This window comes from Eschrichtius robustus, chromosome 8, assembly GCF_028021215.1.
Source record: "Eschrichtius robustus isolate mEscRob2 chromosome 8, mEscRob2.pri, whole genome shotgun sequence".
Classification (NCBI taxonomy): domain Eukaryota; kingdom Metazoa; phylum Chordata; class Mammalia; order Artiodactyla; family Eschrichtiidae; genus Eschrichtius; species Eschrichtius robustus.
The window spans coordinates 21641624-21661651 of NC_090831.1; the positions used below are offsets into that span (position 1 = coordinate 21641624).

The 20028-nt window shown below is 41.0% G+C and overlaps 1 protein-coding gene and 1 long non-coding RNA gene across 4 annotated transcripts in view; one reads left to right on the forward strand and one right to left on the reverse strand.

Moving 5' to 3' along the window:
• Positions 1-18633, reverse strand: part of LOC137768814 (uncharacterized) — an 81113-nt gene extending 62480 nt beyond the window's left edge. For all 3 annotated transcript variants that reach the window (XR_011074811.1, XR_011074810.1, XR_011074809.1), the window contains exons 1-2: positions 18545-18633; positions 18177-18322 (exon numbers count right to left, since the gene is read on the reverse strand). This is a non-coding gene — a long non-coding RNA (uncharacterized lncRNA). The remainder of the gene's footprint in view (positions 1-18176; positions 18323-18544) is intronic.
• Positions 18634-18806: 173 nt separating this feature from the next.
• The window catches only part of RSBN1L (round spermatid basic protein 1 like), a 62808-nt gene continuing 61586 nt past the window's right edge, over positions 18807-20028 (forward strand). Inside the window, exon 1 of the mRNA XM_068550442.1 lies at positions 18807-19397. Within this exon, the coding sequence (XP_068406543.1) occupies positions 18833-19397 (565 nt within the window). The 5' untranslated portion in view covers positions 18807-18832. The remainder of the gene's footprint in view (positions 19398-20028) is intronic.

The window sequence follows — 20028 nt, forward strand, 5'->3', positions numbered from 1 at the left end:
AGACAAGAAGGCTTTGAAATATAACTCAGCACAAGGTGGGAGTGTGTGCATGTTTGTGTGCATGTGTGTGTACTAGGGTTACTCATTCCCAAGAAATAAGACTAAAGTTATGAAATAAGATTAAATTTAGGTATCTGTCTATGTATCTATGTATCTATTTATGTTTATAGATACTGTATGTAAATACCTTAGGAGATCAGATGGAATCTTTGGAATGAAATTAATCTTCAAAGAAGCAAGGAGTTTTCACTTCAAATTCTGGGATGGCAGATAAGCAGAGATCAGAAGTAGAAGCTCCCCTCCAGACCAGAGCTCACCTTTCTCCCCACCTGCACCTGTCCCCTCTACAAACAGCACTAATGACAAATCTCTAGACAGAAGGTAGATTAGTGATTGACTAGGGCTGGCAGGAGAGTAGAGGAAATAGGGGGTGACTGCTAATGGTATGTGGCTTCTCTGGGGTGATGAAAATGTTCTGCAGTTAGACTGTGGTGATGGTTGCACAACATTGTGAATATGCTAAAAATCACTGAATTGTTTAAACAATCACTGGAGTATGATTTAGTTATATTAAAATATGATTTTAACTACAATTCTGGTTCAAGTTGGCTGACTGACAATGCATATGTATCTCTTCTTCCCCAAGAGGCCCCAATACAATGATAATGAAGCATTTGTAAAACCACAAAATGAAGAGAATGGTAGAGGCTATACCTGGCTGAGAGATTACACTTCTGGAAGAAGGAAATCTGGTGGAGGAATAGTTAATGAAGAAAGAGGGCAGGGAACAGCGCAGTAGAGAAATGCAGAGAGTGTGGCCGAGGGGACAGCCACTCCTTTCTGCAGAACCTGGCAGTATCTCAGGAATGGGAAGCACCAGGTCATACCAAGAGCAAGGTAGTGAGAGGATGAGGACCCTAGAACTCAAAAGGAGGATCTTGACACTATTCTACCAGTTAGGTAGATGGCTTAGGAAAGGGGGAGAGGGAAGGGAATAGGGCAGTGATCTGGCTTTTAATTATTTCAGTTATTATTATTATTATTCCAGCAGAGGCCTGCCCACCTGGAGCTGGGATTCCTTTAAGATCCAGGAGAATAAGTTGGCAGTTATACAGGAGCAGACTGAGTTGCCTCATTAAAAAGGCTGTAGAGACTGGCAAATCTTAAGACAAAACTTGCCTTCACATGGGGAACTTTGTCTACTGCATCAACTAAATTTAACTTTTGCTACAGCTTCACTTTCTCTTACAGATTAAAAGATTGAAAGTGGTCCAGGCAGCCATTCCAAATTAAATTAAATTAAATCTTAAAATTCCAAGAGTAGAGATCAGCCTTACTTGCTAAGGTTTTAGAGAGTAAAACCACATACAATGGGTGGGAATAAGAGGGGAAGAATGTTTGGCTCAATGAAAGAAATAACTCCCTAACAACTAGGGCAATTCAAAAGTAGAACAGACTACTCTGAGAGGTAGCAAATCCCCATTCACTGAGAACCTATGTGCTGATCAGTGTTATAAAACAACCATTAGCTTTGCAGCTCCACTCAAGGTTATTTTTAGTATATGTTGGGAAAAAGAGAGTTTTGTCTTAATGTCCCTCTGAGTACTCCATCAAGCAATCACTCCTTAACTTCCCAAAGACTTCTCTGCTAGTACCAAGACTCAACTCTGCTGGTCACTCCCTAGAACTATGGGTAGAGGCCCCACAAAACAAGCTATCCCCTTACAATAGTGCCAGAGGAGGTGTGAGAGGGGCAAGCCTTCTATAAAAATCACCATTAGTTTAAGTTGCATGGGTTTATTGAGCATAACAACATTTAAAAAATGATTTTCCCTTGCTTTTGCTTCTGTATGTGTGGTAAAATCTCTTCAAAAGGGATACTCACTGGGCATAAGTTGCTATACAGTAGTAGATAACCAGAACGTTTCTCTGCCTTTTTTCCTCCATGGCATTGACTTTTTTACAAAACCAAGTCTGTAATCTTGCAGAATAACCCACATTTCTGATTTTCCTTGTGACTTCATTTAGGATGGTCACTCCCTCAATAATACAAAGACCCAGGAGAAACTTTGAAATTATTTTCTTCAAGGGCTCGATTAAATTCTTTGCCAAAGGTTAATTTCTTTTGGGGCTTGGTCTGAGGGTTGAGGGGCAGTGGTAGTTCTAGGGATACAAAGATAAATCAGATACATTCACTTTGCTAAGATGCTGAAGAGGTGAAATGCGCAGGAAGTTAAACCCATTGATCTTGGCTCTAACATACAGTCATTTAGTGATTTCTTTGATCTACTTGTCTCCACCTCTACTGCACTCACGAACCTGGGTTTCCCTTCTTCCATTTTTGCTCCCCACCAAACAATACCTCACACAGTTGTGAGTGATCTTTATAAAATGTAAATTAGATCCCCCAGTTTTTTTTAACAGGGCTTGTTGTCTTCTAGATCTTGCCTACTTTTCCAACTTCAGCTTGTACTCACTACATCCTAGGTATACAGATATTCCTTCAGTCATACACAAATATTTCTGTAGTGTCTACTATTTAAAATATTGTTCTAGACAAAAGAGAAAAATCTTTTCCTCGTGGAATTTAACTTCCTTCTTGTTCCTTGAACAAGCCCACCTTCCTCCTCCCTCAGGGTCTTTGCACAGGCTATTCTCTACCTAGAATGCTTTTCTTTACACTTCCTGTTCCTTTTCTGACTATTCTATTTAAAGTAGCTTATGCTGGGGCTTCCCTGGAGGTCCAGTGATTAGGACTCGGTGCTGTCACTGTGGTGGCCCCGGGTTCAATCCCAGCTTGGGGAACTAAGATCCTGGCAAGCCATGTGGCGTGGCCCAAAAAAAAAAAAAAAGTAGTTTAAAGTAGTTTCTTCTACTCCTGCTGTGGAACTCCATTTATTTCCTTCATAACTCATACCAGGGAGAGTGTGTGTGTGTGTGTGTGTGTGTGTGTGTGTGTGTGTGTGTGTGTGTGTGTGTGTGTGTGTGTGTGTATACATATATATAAAGAGTTTTTTGTGTAATACATCTATTCTCTAAGGCCGGGATCATGTTCATTTAGTCTGCCACTTTATACTTAAAACTTAGCATAATGACTGTTAGCACATGGTAAGGGCTCAATAAACATTTGCTAAAAGAATAAAGACTCTGATTATATTTTTATTGAAAAGAATCACTGATGACCAATTATCTAAAAAGCCTGTTATTTATATCCTTTTATATGTACACTTCAGAAAAAGGTAGGTAAGTCTCTAAATTGTGATTTATGGGCTGTCAGATTGGCCACCTGACCTATCTTGATCTTAAAAAAGTTACTCATCTAATAAATACCATGAATGTGAAAACTCTAATTCTGAGTCTCCACTGCTATCTCCTTCTCCATATGGTGCTACTTTTTATAATAATCTAAGCATATAAAAAGTATACATAGTTCAAAATATTTATCAGCTTACAGCAATATGATTATAAGTCATGGGTGAGGGAAAAAATAACCATGTACTAAACTGGACAAACAGGTTTTTGAGTTTATTAGAGTCCAAAGGTAGCAAAGCTGTAGTTAAACGAATAGAGCAAAACCAAAAATTGTTAAAAGAATGGGGTAAAAGCAGAGAAAGGGAGGTCCCTTAATGAGAACAGTGGACATTATATTCTTGACCAAGTAGATATAGGTCACAGTGCTCTGTTGGTCACAAAGGGGACCAAATTAGAGACGATGGATGGATTCTTATAAATCCAACCCCACTATGGGAAAGCAACTCCAAGCATAGGCCCTACGATCACAGGTCAGTAGCATATTTGCTATTTCTATCACGTAAATTTCTTTTCATTCTGCTAACATATTAAACAGTGAATACAGAATATATATTCACAAAATATAGAACTTCCAGGCTAGATATAAGAAACAAAGATTTAAAACATCAAGGGTCTAAATATGGTCTTCTGTGATGGAGTAAACTGACGAATGTAGTTATTACATATTGGGCTTCCACATAAGAATTCATTTGAAGAATGGATTCTTTTAGAAAGTCTGAAAACTACTAGTCTAAAGGATGGCAGAACTATTACAATACATGTGGATTTTTTAAAAGGTAGTATCTCAAAATGCTTTAGTTGATTTGCATAAGTAAGGCCAAAACTTATCAAATATTCCATGGCCCACAGAGATCTAAAATGCCCAAAATATAATACACAAAATATACTTTGTATTTTAATTAATTAATTAATGTATTGCTGACTTCTGGATTTTGCTGACCTAAAAACGGGCTTCAAATAGGTACATCTGAATTTAGGATATTATTCCTGGCCTTGAAAACTCTCTCAGTCACTCTGTTTTGGAACCTCAGGCAAGTGACTAACATATGACTTATATAAAAAGGACTGGTTGTGCTTAATACTTGAAGATTATATAGCTAGAATAATGCATGTTTTACCTACAATTCTCCTTGCACTGATTAAACTCTTTACAGCTATGACTTCTGTTGGTAGGATCCTGTTTCTTAGTTCCATTTCTACCTAATGGGATTAAATGATACTTTTTTTTCTTAAATGTAATTCTTTTTCCCTAAAACTGCTGCATATTATTATCACCGTCTGTTTTGAACTAAAGGTATTTCCTAATTCCTTCTTCCTTTACCATAAACTATACCAAACACAAATGCAAACAAGTTATTTGCAAACTATAATGTTTTAAAGAAGGAGAGTAAGAACTGGGAAGTCAAGAAATCAATTCAAGTTAAGTAAATTACTGAATTCTGAGCCTGAATAATTACAGGACATAAATAATTTGGACTCTTAAACATAAACCAACTCTTCTATTGCTCCCCATCATCTAATCAGGGTCTCTAAACTTTCCGATCCCGTAGCATGTGCTCGTTTTCTAGGGCTGCTGTAACCAGGTACTACAAACTGGGTGGCTTAAACAACAGAAAATTGTCTTACAGTTTTGGAGACTAGGAGTCCAAGATCAAGATGCCAACATGGATGGTTCCTTCTGAGGGCTGTGAGGGAAGGATCTGTTCCACGCCTCTCCCCTAGCTCCTAATGGTATGCTGGCAATCTTGGAGTTCCCTGGCTTGTAGAAGCATTACCCCAAAATCTGCCTTTATCTTCAAGAACACCAGTCATATTGGCTTAGGGCCCACTCTACTCCAATATGACCTCATCTTAACCAGTTACATCTGTAATGACCCTATTTCCAATTAAGGTCATACTTTGAAATACCAGAAGTTAGGATTTCAACATAAATTCTGTGGGGGGACACAATTCAGCCCATAACACACCATAATACATGTATATTTATTTATTTATAAATTATTTACATCCAGTACTGTAAAAAATTATATACACTGTAACCCCTACACAATTAGAAATTTAAAAAAAAACAATACAAAGGTAAATATACTAGAAGTAGTAATATTTTCTTTATGAACCATAACAGGTTGCCTTGCACACACTCTGGATTATACACATCTCACCAATTTCAAGGATAAAATCAAGCTCTTTGGCTTGGTATATCCTACCTTCTAACGTCTGCCCTCTGCTTACTTCGCCTGCCTCTTCTGTCACCCACCACGTACCTGGCATTCCAACCAATCTGAAGTATCTGCAGTTTCCCACATGTGCCAGGCTCTTTCTCGGTTCAGCAACTCTGCACTTGCTGTTTCCTATTACTGGAATGTGCCCATTCTCTTTGCTTCCCGTGAACACATAGTGAACTCTCAACCATTTTCTGAAACTCAGCTCAAATGTCATCTCTGGAAAGCCTTCACAGACTGCTCTAGGCAGCACAAAGCACTTTTGCAGGGCACGCAGCACCTTGTTCATATCTCTATTATTGCAAGTTTCTGTTTACATATATATTTAGGCTGAACTGATAATGTGACTATTTTTGATCTAAAAACCGATGTAATTTCATGTGGTTCAATTTAATATTTCACTAAACAACAAGTCCATCAAGAGCACGGACGGTCTTATTCATTTTTATATTTCCAGTGACTAAAATGGAGTTTGACATAAAGTCCGTAATATATGCTTCTTGAAATTAAGGAAAGGCTTACACATATACCTTCCACTTTCAGATTTTCCTTTTCAAGAATGGATAAATATTGACTTGACCCTTCCTATAAAATAAACCATTGGTTTAAGCTTCATTGGCTTTATGTAGTTCAACAGTATTTTAAATTACTTTACCTTGCTTTTGTATCTCTGTGTCTGTGGTAAAATCTCTTCAAAAGAGACACTCATTTTTTAAAAACAGAGAAAAAGCAGGAAGAAGCTATGTAAGTATCATTTTGTAATCAATATAAATATATTTTACAATTTTACTGTTTCACTTTCAAAATATTTTTATGCTTTTGAACAAAAAATACAGGTAATCATAAGGAATATAAACAGGAGAGCTAAATAAAGAGATTAGTTGTATAAAATGAATATGATATTTTAAATTCCAACAATATTTTAGAGAGCTAATGTAAATCTAATTTTAGAATGTCAAATTTTTCCTAATTTTATTCAGTTTGTAGAAAAGCTGTGATAACTGAGATAACATTTAAGTATTACACGGAGAGTTAAAAAGCATGGCCTGCAGAAGTATTCAGCTAGAGTTAGGACGCAATACTTGGTGAACCCTGCGAGAAATTAGCAGGAAGTGAAACACAGTTACGTGAACATTTTCCACTCTTCCTCATTAAGCCCTTAAATTAACAAAATGCATGCACTGAGTCTTCAGCATGCCAAGGCAGTCATGAGCAACACCTTTCACAATCTGGTTCTTGTCTATTTTAGAGACTCCTCTCCTTTTACGGCATTTCATGCTCCTTATACTTGAACTACAATGAACTTCTCACAGAGAAAACCACATTAAACATGTCGTTATTACATATCTTTTTCTAAATGCTCTTTCCTCAGCCTCAAAAATCTTTTTCCATCTTTTTGCCTTCTAATTTTTAAAAAGTCAGCTCAAATATCATCTTCTCTGGGATTTTCTTCCTCATTTCTCCTGCTACTGTTGTTGACCTGCCTTTTGCATTTTCACTGTACATAGTTCATGCCATCACTGCATTATTTTAACCATAGTGCTATAATTCACCTGTTGACATCTATCTTCTCAATTATATTATCACACAGTGCTGGGTACACCACAGATACTCAATTCCATTTGTTATACAAATAAATCAGTAAGAAATGAAATGACAGTCTTGAATAACAAAGCACTAATGAAAAGCTTATTTGGAAACAGAAATTGTGACTACAGAGTAAAGTCTGTTCCACGAGGACAGAGACCATGTCTGCCTTGTCTACTGCTATATTCCTAGCACTTGGTCTACTGTCTGGTAGCATGTGGATGCTTTGTAAGTATTTACTTGAGAGCTTGTTTGGAGGTTCTAGCAGGGGAGCACAGCTACTCCTATACCCTTGACCTAAGAATAGCCCACCTCTATTGAGGACGGTTGTCCTCTTCGACCGAGCGCACAGCTTTGGGAGGGACACACATGGAGTAGTGAGGGAGGAAGGGGATACCTGCCTAGCCAGCCAGATTGGCCAGGTCAACCCTGTTGATTAATGGGGTGACAGATGTTGCAGCCAGATCACCCTCACATCCTATAAATATTTACTAACTAAATACTTAATGTATATGGAAAATAAGGAAAAACAGACTACATATTAATTGAAGATAAACTGAAGAAGGGCATCCATAAAGAGGTAATAAGAGAAGCATCTCTAGCATAAGAGGTAGTATATCAAGGAAAAAAGAAACTGTAGAAAACAATAAGATCATTGATTAGCAAAAAATTTTTTTAAAAATTACTAAACATATTATAAACATGAAAGAATACTGGGGGGGAGAGGCAATATAACTTCATGTAAATATGATTTATGCTTTCAGTTAGTCAGAGTGGTCATAGACATTAGCCTGACCACAGAAATAAAAATAACAACGTCCTTCACATCTGCAAAAGATTCTGCCACTATCATTTGCCACTATGCATTTATGTTTTCCTGTTTAATACCTCTACCTGGGGCATCAAAAGTGGTATTTAATCTCCAAATGGAGTTATTCATTTACAAGCATACCACATTATGACTGCATACCTGTAATTTATATTGGTGCTGCATTATTTTAGGCTTGCTTTCCTATGATACACTGAAGCACTTAACTTGGTATCATCATCAAACAATATTTAAGAGGACCTGTGTGCCTCTAATACTTATGCCCATGCACTTACAGTTCACTATGAAGAAGCTGAAATCTCTAAATGTCCATTCCACTCACACTTTTTTTTTTTTTTGGTCGCGCCACGCAGCATGTGGGATCTTAGTTCCCTGACCAGGGATGGAACCCATGCCCCCTGCAGTGGAAGTGCGGAGTCTTAACCACTGGACCACCAGGGAAATCCCTATACCACTCACACTTTTGACCTAGATCAAGGTGATGGCCAAGGTACACTGGTAGTATTTGTAAACTCAGATGGCAAGATTAAGACTTCAGGGCAAACTCCACCCAAGGTTATAAGAATTCTACACATAGAAAGCTTACCCTCTTTGCTTGGCACTTGGAATTGCCCATCTGTGCTGGCAAGGTTGGATGTGGCAACCCTTGACCCCAGGTTTCATGCCATGGTAGTCAAGGTTTCCAGGTACCTGATTTGTACCTCCTTTTTCTGTCCTCTATCACTAACAGATGTAAAACTCCCAGTGACTTTATTCTAGAATTTCGTGTTTTCTACTCATTGAAATCAAACATAGGGATAAAACGGGGCAAAGACTAGGATTAAAATCCGAAAAATAGAAATTACAATGTAAATAGACTTAATCAGAGCTTGGCTTGGATTTAAAAGTTAACTTTAAAAGTGGGTATTTATTTGATGGTTTTTTAGTTTAGCTGTTTTAGTTATACATCTATTTCTCAATCTAATGGTACACAGAAGTAGTCGTTCATCCAACGGGAATCAAGAAAAGCCAGCACTTGCACCTGAGGCAAGATACATGTTACTTCATGGCACTGTTCATTAATTATTCAGACAAGCTTTTCAAATTAGAATCTGTGAAACCAAAAAATTGAAATGATAACTTTGTGACAGTCATAGTTTTTTAATTTCCTGGCTCTACTGACAAGTGCAGCATTTGCACAAAATTGTTCTTCTGTGGGTCATCCCTTCTGGGAATCTGTTAGACCGGCTTCAGGATATTCAGGTTACCCAGACTTTGGGCAACTGCATTATAAAGTGTCTTGAGAAGTTCAAGCCACTGCTTATATAGGTCTGTCTGTCCTCACCCTCTCCCACTCTCACTCCTTCCCCTAAAAATACTCTTGGCCTACTATGAGATAAAAGCACTTGCGTCTACCAGCACCCTAAGAAACACTGCATCTTTTCTGAATGTGTATTTTTGAAACATAATTTAATTAACTGAAATTTCTAAAAAGGCATGATCAATGTTTAGATTTAAAATTTTGACACTTTAGACTTCTGCTTCCTCTTGCAAGATAGGCTACATTAGAAAATTAGTTTAGTGTCCGGATGAACATGGAATTCCAGTTCATTTGTGAAAAATTCCTTGTAAGGCTTTTCAAAGCATAGGATGAGGTAAAATGTCCACAAACATGAGGCTTACACAAGGCACTCAGTAAACATTATCCCCCTACCCACAGTGATGGTCTGAAAGTGTGGCTGAAACAATGAAGCAGAGAACAGTTATTCTGGAGGTGAAGTTTTCCTGTTCAAGAACAAAGTAAAGTATAAGCGGCAAAGGAAATTCACAAATTGGGTACAGGGCTGGGTTTTCAATCTAGAAATGCTATGAATTTATCATCTTTCTTTACACCTCTTTGCCACACTTAGGTTTCAAAGTCATAATATATACTTTACCCTCTACCCACCAATTCTTAGCTAAAATAGTTCCCTCTTTCCAGAAAACTGACTAGTACCATAAAACTTATGCTTGTCTTTTTAGAGATTTAGAACACTGAGTAAGGCTCCTGTCATACATCTTACAGGCTTCCTATCCCTTTCTTAAAAATAAGTATCAAAGGATTTCCCTGGTGGCACAGTGGGTAAGACTCCATGCTCCCAATGCAGGGGGCCTGGGTTCGATCCCTGCTCAGGGAACTAGATGCCACATGCATGCTGCAACTAAGGAGCCCTCAAGCCGCAACTAAGGAGCCCGCCTGCCACAACTAAGACCCAGCACAACCAAATAAATAAATAAGTATCAAAAAGATCTGATGTCCTTCCATACAAGAATTCTGGCAGCAAAATTAACCTGCCAAGAGATGTTACAGATGGTTTCTATTTACTCTGTTTGGTCCCTTTTATTCTTTCTGCCTTCTTCCTGCTCCTCGGTGGCTGCTGACTCTCCAGCGAAGCCTTTAAGCAGCAGCCACTCCCTCACCTACAATTTGCAACTTCCCCCAAACTTGAGTACATACGCAAACTGGAAAGACTGTGATTGAGCAAGCAGTTAAGTCATATTTGTTGTAAAGTATCAGTGGTTAAGAGGTGAGAGTTCAACTCACCTGCATTGTTGAATTAAAAAAATATGGGCTGAAAGTTTCACACCTTGATAGTTAAGGCCCTTTCTTTTCCCCCTTACCCAAGTTCCAGGCAGGAGAGAAAGGGGGAAGGGCAAAGGGGTTAAGTGCCCCCTCCCACCCTGAAAGGAGCTGTCCTGAAAGCCTCACCCAGACTTCCATGACATCACTGCCATCCCTAGGAATGAGGGAGGTTGGGCAGTCTACATTTTTGTTTGTATTTTTTTACCTAGGCACATTGCACCTGAATGAAATAAAGTTCAGGTAGTAGGAAGAAGGGGGAAAACAGATACTAGACATCTCTGCCACAGACATATTGAGTTTGAGGTGCTTTTGATATATCTGTGGAAGATGCTGAGTGGATAGGTCACAAACACAGAGGACCAGCCAGGTTTACAGATATACGCTGGGGAGCTGTCACTATAAAAACAATTTACTGACATTATGGGCATTTTTGAGATTGGCCAAGAAAAGGAATAATGTGAGGGAAAAAATGCCCTTAAATTGAAACTTGAGTCTCCAGAGGAGGAGCCTATAAAATATTGTGAGAAGGAGCTGATATGATGAGTCTGAAATGTTTTTGAGATATTCAAGTGAATAGTGGCACTTGAATTTGAATGATAATTTTCTCCTGGTGTCCCCACATCCATCCTTTATTTATTAAAAATTTTTATTTTGGATACTATATGGCTAAACAAATGCTATTTGGGTACTTTAACTTTTTCTTGTAACTTGATCTCATAATAATTAATTGCCTTTTATTTTTTTAACCGGAGTTACTTTAATTATTTCTGTATGCAACACCTCTACTTACAACACAGAGTATATCTCAACTCTGGGACCTCAAATAGGTTGTTTTTTACCTCTTAAATTTAAGAATGATTATAACCAGGGTGAGGGAAAAGATTTACATAATCATCACAGAGCCCAAAGTTGGTGGATGCCAGAGAAATTAATGGTCAATCTATGGTTCAGTGGGTTCTTTTGTCATATATGTATACATGGATTCAAACTTGAGAGGGGTCTTATTTGTCAGCAGAAAGGGCAAAAATATAATGTTATGCACGTTAATAAGTTTCCTTTTCTATAGTTAATTCCAATAGTTCTTTTAACAGGTTAGGTGTGGATGGATGCAATGCTGGTCAATAGGTTTTTTTACTTCAACTGTAAAACAGAAAGTTTTCAGATGAATACAAAGAAACTGGTCCTAGATATTACATTTTTTTCCAGTTTGATAGAGTTCTTTTTGAAGTTTATTCAGAGTTGCTTAACTCCAAGATTCTGAAGACAGCTATGGAAAAATCAAAATTGACCCTCTTACTCCTGTTACTACTCTGTTATCTAAATAGACCTTTCTTCCTACAGGACAAGATTATGTCAGTGTTTTTCTTACAGCTCTGACCATCCCTGTATGAGGGAGACACCCATAAAATCTCATGCTATAAACCTGGCGTTGTTTCACTATTCAGATCTGCAGCTAGAGCTATTCTGCACTTTTGGAAAAGAGTTATAGAAATGTATTCTGAGTTGTATGAATTTTCAATGCATCACTGTACTAATATCAATACATTAAGAAAGAGTGAAACTAATAAACTAAGAAACAGTCACTATGGCCGAAATGCACATGTAGGTATAACAAGATTCATCAGAAAGCTAAAATTTTGGCTTTTTTTTTTTTTTTTTTTTTGGCTGCACCATGTGGCATGTGGGATCTTAGTTCCCTGACCAGGAATTGAAACTGCACCCCCTGCAGTGGAAGCACAGAGTCTTAACCACTGGACTGCCAGGGAAGTCCACTGATTGTTTTGTGGATATACTATTGCATCACTACAGAACTATTCTATTAGTTTCTGGTGAAAAACAACTAAATTAGTTAATCAAAATTCAGGCTGAGTCATTAATTGATTTATCCATTCAATAAGCATTTGGTGGGTGTCTAATTTATACAAGGCATTTGCTAGATTCCAGAGATACAGTGGTGAATAAGAGTGAATAAGAAAGATGTGGTCCCTGTCCCCATGGAGCTTACTATTTACTAAGGGAGACAAAAGATAAAAAGTAAGGAAATAATTGTAAAATAATTATAAACTGTGATAGGTGCTCTGAAAGAAAGAGAATGCTGTGACAGAGAATAATGAAAAGAGGAAGGCCTGTAATGACATCTGAAAGAAGAGTTAGAGGTGGGAGGGAAGAAGTGTTCCAGGCAGGGAACTAGCCTGGGCCAAGGGTCTTAGGCAGGACTGGGCATGAGCAGGGAACAGAGAGAAAGCCATGTGACTGATGCAGCAGGAGCAAAGGGGAGTGTGGAAGAGATGTTCAACTATCTTTTCACATGATATAAAGGTAGAAATCAAAATCCTAGAGCAAGAGTCAGCAAACTATATATTGCAGTCCAAATCTATCCTGCCTATTTTTATAGTTTTACTGGAACACAGCCATGCCCACTCATTAATATATTGTCTATGGCTGCTTTTGTGCTACAAGCAGTAGTTGCTAGAGAGACATGTGGTCTGCAAAGCCTAAAATATTTACTATCTGGCTCTTTACAGAACAAGTTTGCTGGCTCCTGTACTAAGTGTGGACTAAATTAGAACTGACAACATGAAAGTTGAAAAGATCAGGCTTTCCTAAAGCATAGAACCACCCTTTATAACTGGTCAATTTTGATTCACAAAAGAAAGACACATAAAGATGTGCAGGTAAGTGTGATAGTGGTAGGACTTTGAGATTTCCACGCCAGAAGGGTAGAAGGGATGTCTTTAAGGTTAATACAGGGTTTCATAAAGCACAGGGGGGGACTTCCCTGGTGGCGCAGTGGTTAAGAATCCGCCTGCCAGTGCAGGGGACACGGGTTCGAGCCCTGGTCCGGGAAGATCCCACATGCCGCGGAATAACAGCCCATGCGCCACAACTACTGAGCCCATGCTCTAGGGCCTGCAATCCACAACTCCTGAGCCTGCGTGCCGCAACTACTGAAGTCTGCGCGCCTAGAGCCCGTGCTCTGCAACAAGAGAAGCCACTGCAATGAGAAGCCCGCGCACCGCAAGGAAGAGTAGCCCCCACTCACCGCAACTAGAGAAAGACCGCGCACAGCAATGAAGACCCAACACAGCCATAAATAAATAAATAAATTAATTAATTAATCTAAAAAAATAAAATAAAAAAAGCACAGGGGGTCAGGAACCTGGACAAGGCCAGAGGATAGTATACTGCAGAGCAAAAATGCAGTTAGGCTCAGGAATATTGGAGGACATTATACACAGAGAAAACCAGATTCTAGGAGGACAGCTCTAAACACTGCTAACACACATTTATCATGGCTACAAGTTCACATATATTTGCTTAGTATCTATTCTAGCAATTGACAAAGGTAGGGCCCTGAGTTAACAAACAAACAAAACTCTCAAAAGCTACATTATCCAAAGTTAAGTCACTTTTTTCTAGATCAGAAGTCAGACTGGGTTATGTGACCCACAGGTACGTTTTGTCCGGCTTGCGTAGTTTCTTAGGAAACCTCACATTAAAAAAATCTAGACATTTAGCAAGTAGGCCTGCTTCATTTCCATATAGGAACAATCAGCAATGTACCTTGTAGATAAGGCATATAATTCCCAGTTTCCACAGTCCTCACCACTTCCTATTATATTATAGTCAACCTGCCTTATTATTTTTTTAACCTATCAAGACCATTTGATTGTAACCTCTGATCCTCATCTTATCATAAAGATCACAAACTGCTCTTTATATACTTCTTTTCAACATTTGTTTTCTAACCATGTCCCAGATACTATGCATACAAATATAAATAATGCATCATCCCTGCTCTTAAGGAGGCTCTCAGGCTAGAAGCAGAGACCAATGAGTTAAATGCTCCTAGGCAGAATGATGATGGCACAAAGGAACGATCAACTCTGATTTGGCAGGTCAGGAAGCGCAGTACTAGGGAGATGCTTGAACCCAATCCTGGAGGGGTATGACAGGCAGAATGCACAGAGCGACAAAGAATGCCACTCTTTTGGCAACTACACATAGTTCAGAATAGCTGAAACAGAGGAAAGCTGTAGGAGAGTGAGAGAGAAAGGAGTGCTGGGGTTATATCAAGAATGGCTTGTATTTACACTGGAAAGTGTGACTTTTATCCCATATGCCAAAGGGAATTAGTGAAGAGACTGAGGCATAATCAGGTTAATATTTTAGAAATATAATTTTGGAAGCAGCATGGAGGATAGTTTAGAAGATGGAAGACTTACAGTTAGGAAGGGATCATTGACAAAATCCAAGCTGGCTGGAGGCCTGAAGGCAAGAGGCAGCAGAGGGAATGGAGAAGAGAAACTGGTTAGAGACAGTGACTGACTAACGCAGAGGGTGAGAGAAAAAAAGAAGTCAAAGAAGACTCCCAGGCTTGTAGCTTGAATGATAAGGTGGATAAAAAATGCAGGAGAATGATACATGGGAGGATGAGAATGGATGGTATAAAATCTGAGGTGTAAGTGGCTACAAAAGCGGCAACATACATTTGGCATCTGGATAAGAGTCAGGAATCAGGCGGAAGGTCAAGGCAGGACAGAAAGACTTGGGAATTGACAGCATTTCTGATAAATCAGAAGACACTGCGATGCGTAATACCACATAGAGGTATTTAGAGTTAGATAAAGAGCAATGACATATCCCTAAGAATCCCCAACTCCCCAATAAAAATTAATTAAAAAAATAAAAGAGCATATGAGAGAGAGAAAAAAAAAAGTGCAGTCTGTGTCCTCAGAGGGCAGCCAGGTGTCAGACAAGAAGATGGAGAACCAGGGTACAGGGTAGTATGTTTTCAATAGAGCTGTTAGCTGTTAGAGGAGGAATGAAAAGAGGTGGGAGAGATAATAAGTGAGTAAACAACAACAACAACAAGCGAAAAGAAACGGGGACGAGAAGAAAAGGAACCAGCAAGTTAGGAATCTAGTCTTGACAGGGAGAGAAGGCTTCTCCAAGTAAGTGAGGCTTAGCTTGAGCTGAGATCCAAAGGATGTGACGTCTCATAGGTACCTCACGTTCAACAGGTCCAAGATCAAAGAGCATCCCAAACTTGTCATTCTTCCAGGGTTTCCTAGCTCAGTGAATGGTCCCACTGTCCATCAAGTCACGCAGGTTAGAAATGTAGGAGGTATTAATGACATCTGCCTCCCTTATGCCCATTATCCAAATCATCACATAAGCATCAGGTAAAGAGAAAAGCAGTCGGGTAGAGGAAACAACATATATAATATTCCTAAATTGAAAGACAGTATGGTGCATTCTGGAAATTGAAGACCTTTTACTTTGAGATAGAAGAGGAAGGGGCTAGATCATGATGGGTTTTGTTGGTCTAAAGTTAAGGATTTTGTTCTTTATCCTAAGAGAAATGGAAGTCATTGATGGGTCTGAAGCAAGGAAAGTGACAAGATCAGATTTATCTTTTGAAAAGTGCATTCTGGGTAGAATGGCAGGCAGACTGGAGAAAACTGGAGTATAAGAAGACCAGGGCTTCCCTGGTGGCGCAGTGGTTGAGAGTCTGCCTGCCAATGCAGGGGACACGGGTTCGGGCCCTGGTCTGGGAGGATCCCACGTGCCGCGGAGCAGCTGGGCCCGTGAGCCACAATTGCTGAGCCTGCGCGTCTGGAGCCTGTGCTCCGCAACGGGAGGGGCCGCGACGGTGGGGGGCCCGCGCACCGCGATGAAGAGTGGCCCCCGCTTGCCGCAACTGGGGAGAGCCCTCGCACAGAAACGAAGACCCAACACAGCCAAAAATAAATAAATAAATAAATTAAAAAAAAAAAAAAAAAAAGACAGTGACTCCGGGTTTAAAAAAAAAAAAAAAAAAAGACGACCAGAAAAAAGGCTACTGTAGTCATCCAGGTGAGAGGGGTAGTACTTGGAATAGGGTACCAACAATGGACATGGAGAGAAGTGGATGGTTTTAGTGCTAGTAGAGATTAAGCCAGTAGGAATTGGTGACAGTAGTGGGAATTCTCTCCCAGTTCATTGTTGTTAGGAATGACCTAGTTGTAAGGGAATGGCTGATTACATGGGAGAAAAGACAGATAATTGAGCATGTTTTGTAACAGTACTGCCCTTAGACCTGAGTGAGTACCCTCCTCCTGCTGCAAAGGACATTGAGTCCATGAGGTCAAGGGGCCATGTCTGCCCCTTGAGCCTGCACTCCTCTTTCAGAGTGGCTAGATCTGAGGGCAGATGGACCAGCTGATTACATATCACTATTTGCAGGGGGTTCAAGATGTGGACATAGCTTGGACATGCTGGGTGAGGTGGGTGATGACGTTGGGAATGGGAAGAGAACAGGGTCAGTCTGAGGACTCTAGAAGTCTGAGAATTCTAAATTTAAACCTGGCCTTCCAGATCATCATTTAAGTAGATTTGCCAAGGTAGGAGAGTAGAATATATTTTTAATAATAGTTTGTTATCTTGATTTATAACTTAAATATTTAGACACATGGTCTGTGAACCTCCATAACCACACTCTTGCTCAGGCTCTATAAATTTAGGGTCTGCCTTGATAAGAGTGTATAGAAGAATATAGTGCAATTAGTAACGAATTCAGGTGAGAGTCCACTTTAGCTGGGCCCTTAAGAAGTCAGATCTTCCAGACTTCTGCAGGGAAGATAAGGGTATAAATGGTGCAAATTTACAGGCACTATATTATGTATATAAGAGACACTCTCTTACATCTGGAGGGCCAACAATTAAGAAGTTATTTTAATTGTAATGATTTCAATGTGATTTTGAAAAGTTTCTTAAATACAGCTGAAGTTTAGAGCGCAGAAGGGATCTTAGTAATCATGTAATCAAATATACTCATTTAATAAATAAAACAGAAATTCAGACAGATAAAGAGCACCCTGACTGAGGTCACAAAGCTAGTCAGTAGCAGATGATTTCCAGCCGCATAATCTCTGTCCACACTTTTCAGTAAGACATCTACTGTCAGTCAATTCCAACTACACAGCTTACACCTGCTTTCATTGCTATGCATTAAAGTACAGTGAATAGCTTTCATTACTTTGAAAATCTGACGCACCTCAAAAAAAGTCTATAAACCAATATTAAATTTTGACTCCAAAATATTCTTAAAACCAATCCCCTTTACCCCTCAAAAGTGAAAACAAAATAAAGAATTCCAACTTCATGAGGTGACGAGAACTGGTAATTCTGGAAAGTTACTTTTAATTGTTTTCCACAAAGTTATAGGCAACTTAGGGCACCTTTTGGGACTCAAAATATCCTCTGACTGGTCATCTCCTCATTTGACTACTTTTATTTTTACATCTATTCCTTTGACTTCTTGGTCTCATGTAAGACCTTAGAGTAAAATTATAATCGTACTCTTCACTTGGTTGCAATTACTGTAACCCATCTCCTCAAATTCCTTATCTTCTAAGCTACAAACCAAAGCACGCGCTTACAAAACATCGAACACTCAGACTGCTAACTAAACGCTAAAATACACACTTAAAAAAAAAACAACTTGCTTTTCAAACATCTATAAATATCGCTAATTAATTTTTCTTAGCGAATCTGTTATAATAATGATAATGAAATTAAAATCTTTAACGGTCTAATCACAAGAGCTTAAAAAAAAAAAAATTCTCCAGGAGAGTCTTACCTTCAAGCTCGGTAGTAATCCGAAAGTTCTAGGTGTGCAGAAGTTATCTCCCTCAAAGCATTAGAGATGACGATCTTAGCAAAAGAGTAACACATCTTGTCAGGACACCAAGCGACTTTTAGCTCCTCCCATCAGTCGACTACTGCCTAACAGAAGGAAGGATTTAATTTCCGGCAAAATTTTCTCCTCGGAGCTGAGAATCTGCGAAATTTGGCTTTCTGAGCGGGAAAAGGCAGGGGAGGGACCAAAAGGACTCCCCAGGGAAAAAGGAAGGGAAAGTGGTATAAGACAAAGTCGACGAGGCAGAGACGAGCGCGGGGCCGGGGCAGACTTTGGGGTCTGGAGTTGGGGTTCTCTCCGACACTCACTGGGCGCCCGCGTTCACGCTGACGACAATTGGACGACCCTCCCCTCACAGCTTGCTCCGCCATTAGCTGCGCCCTGCGGAACTGTGACCTCCAAAACTGGTACGCTTGGCGATTCCCCCCACAACTTCGGCTCCAGACTTGCGCTTTTGATTGGTTCTTAAGATATCCCTCAGCGTGGCTCGCCCAATGGAGGGCCCGGCCGCTCCGCCCCTTCCCCGCCCCCTGAGGAGAGCCCGCCCCTGCCCCGCGCCTGGGAGCGGAGGAGAGTAAATACAACAGGAGCGCAAAATGGCGGAACCGCCGAGCCTAGTGCACTGCGCCCCCGCCGCCGTCTCGGAGAAAGAACCGTTTTCCAAGCTACAGCCCCCCTCCCGGGACCCGCCGGGTCCTCTTTCCGCCAAGAAGATCCGGACTGAGGAGAAGAAGACGCCGCGGAGACTGAACGGAGAAGGAGGCAGCGGCGGCAACAGCAGGCAGCTGCAGTCTTCCGCGGCACCTTCGCCTCAGAGCTATGGCAGCCCTGGGTCTTGGAGCTTCGCCGCTCTGTCTGCTGCCCCCTCCCCGTCCTCTGCTCGGAGCAATTTCTCTTTCTCCGCTGGCACGGCCGTCCCCTCCTCAGCCTCTGCTTCCTCGTCCCAGCCGGTGCCGCGCAAACTGCTGGTCCCTCCTACGCTGCTGCACGCTCAGCCTCACCATCTCCTGCTGCCGGCCGCCGCCTCCTCCGCCAACGCCAAGCCGCGCAGACCCAAGGAGAAGCGAGAGAAGGAAAGGAGGAGGCACGGCCTCGGCGGGGCGGGCGAGGCCGGCGGGGCAGCCCGCGAGGAGAACGGGGAGATGAAGCCGCTGCCGAGAGGTGGGTGCCGGCGCCGGGTGGGGGGAGGGGAGGGCGCCCCGGGTCCCCGCCACCCGCTCGCGCCCGCGGGGCCCAGGCAGGGGGAGCGCGGGGGCCGCGTGCGCCAGCCTGGAGGGGGCGGGAGGCGTCCGGTTCTCCGCCGGAGATTTTGCGGTCCCCATGGGGACAGGAAATGGAGCCTGTAATTTCGGTAGCACCGAGGGGGATGGCTGAAATCTATTTTCTGTATCCTTTCTGCCTCGATAATGCGCGGCAGGATTTGTAGAATTCGATGTAGAGGACCCGCCTAGGTGTGTTTCGCTACGGAGGGAGATGGGAGGGAATGGGATCGCGAAGGGTTTGGTCCTGTAGAAGATGCTTGATTATTAGACCGTTTAGAAGTGATCACGGAATTTGTATTTGTGACACAGGCTCCAACGCCAGAAAATCCTGTCAAAAAAAGGGGTGTGGAGAGCATTGGCGTCAGCTGGAAGCTACCAGAGGCCTGAGCTTTTCATCCCTATTAGGGAAATGAGGTAGTGTGCAGGGCCCGGAGTGTGCTGTTTCATAAGGTACCCTCCCTCCACCCTCCTCTCCACTCCGTATTCTTAAGTGTTGTGAGTGGTCCTGTTTGAAATACCACCCTTCAGAA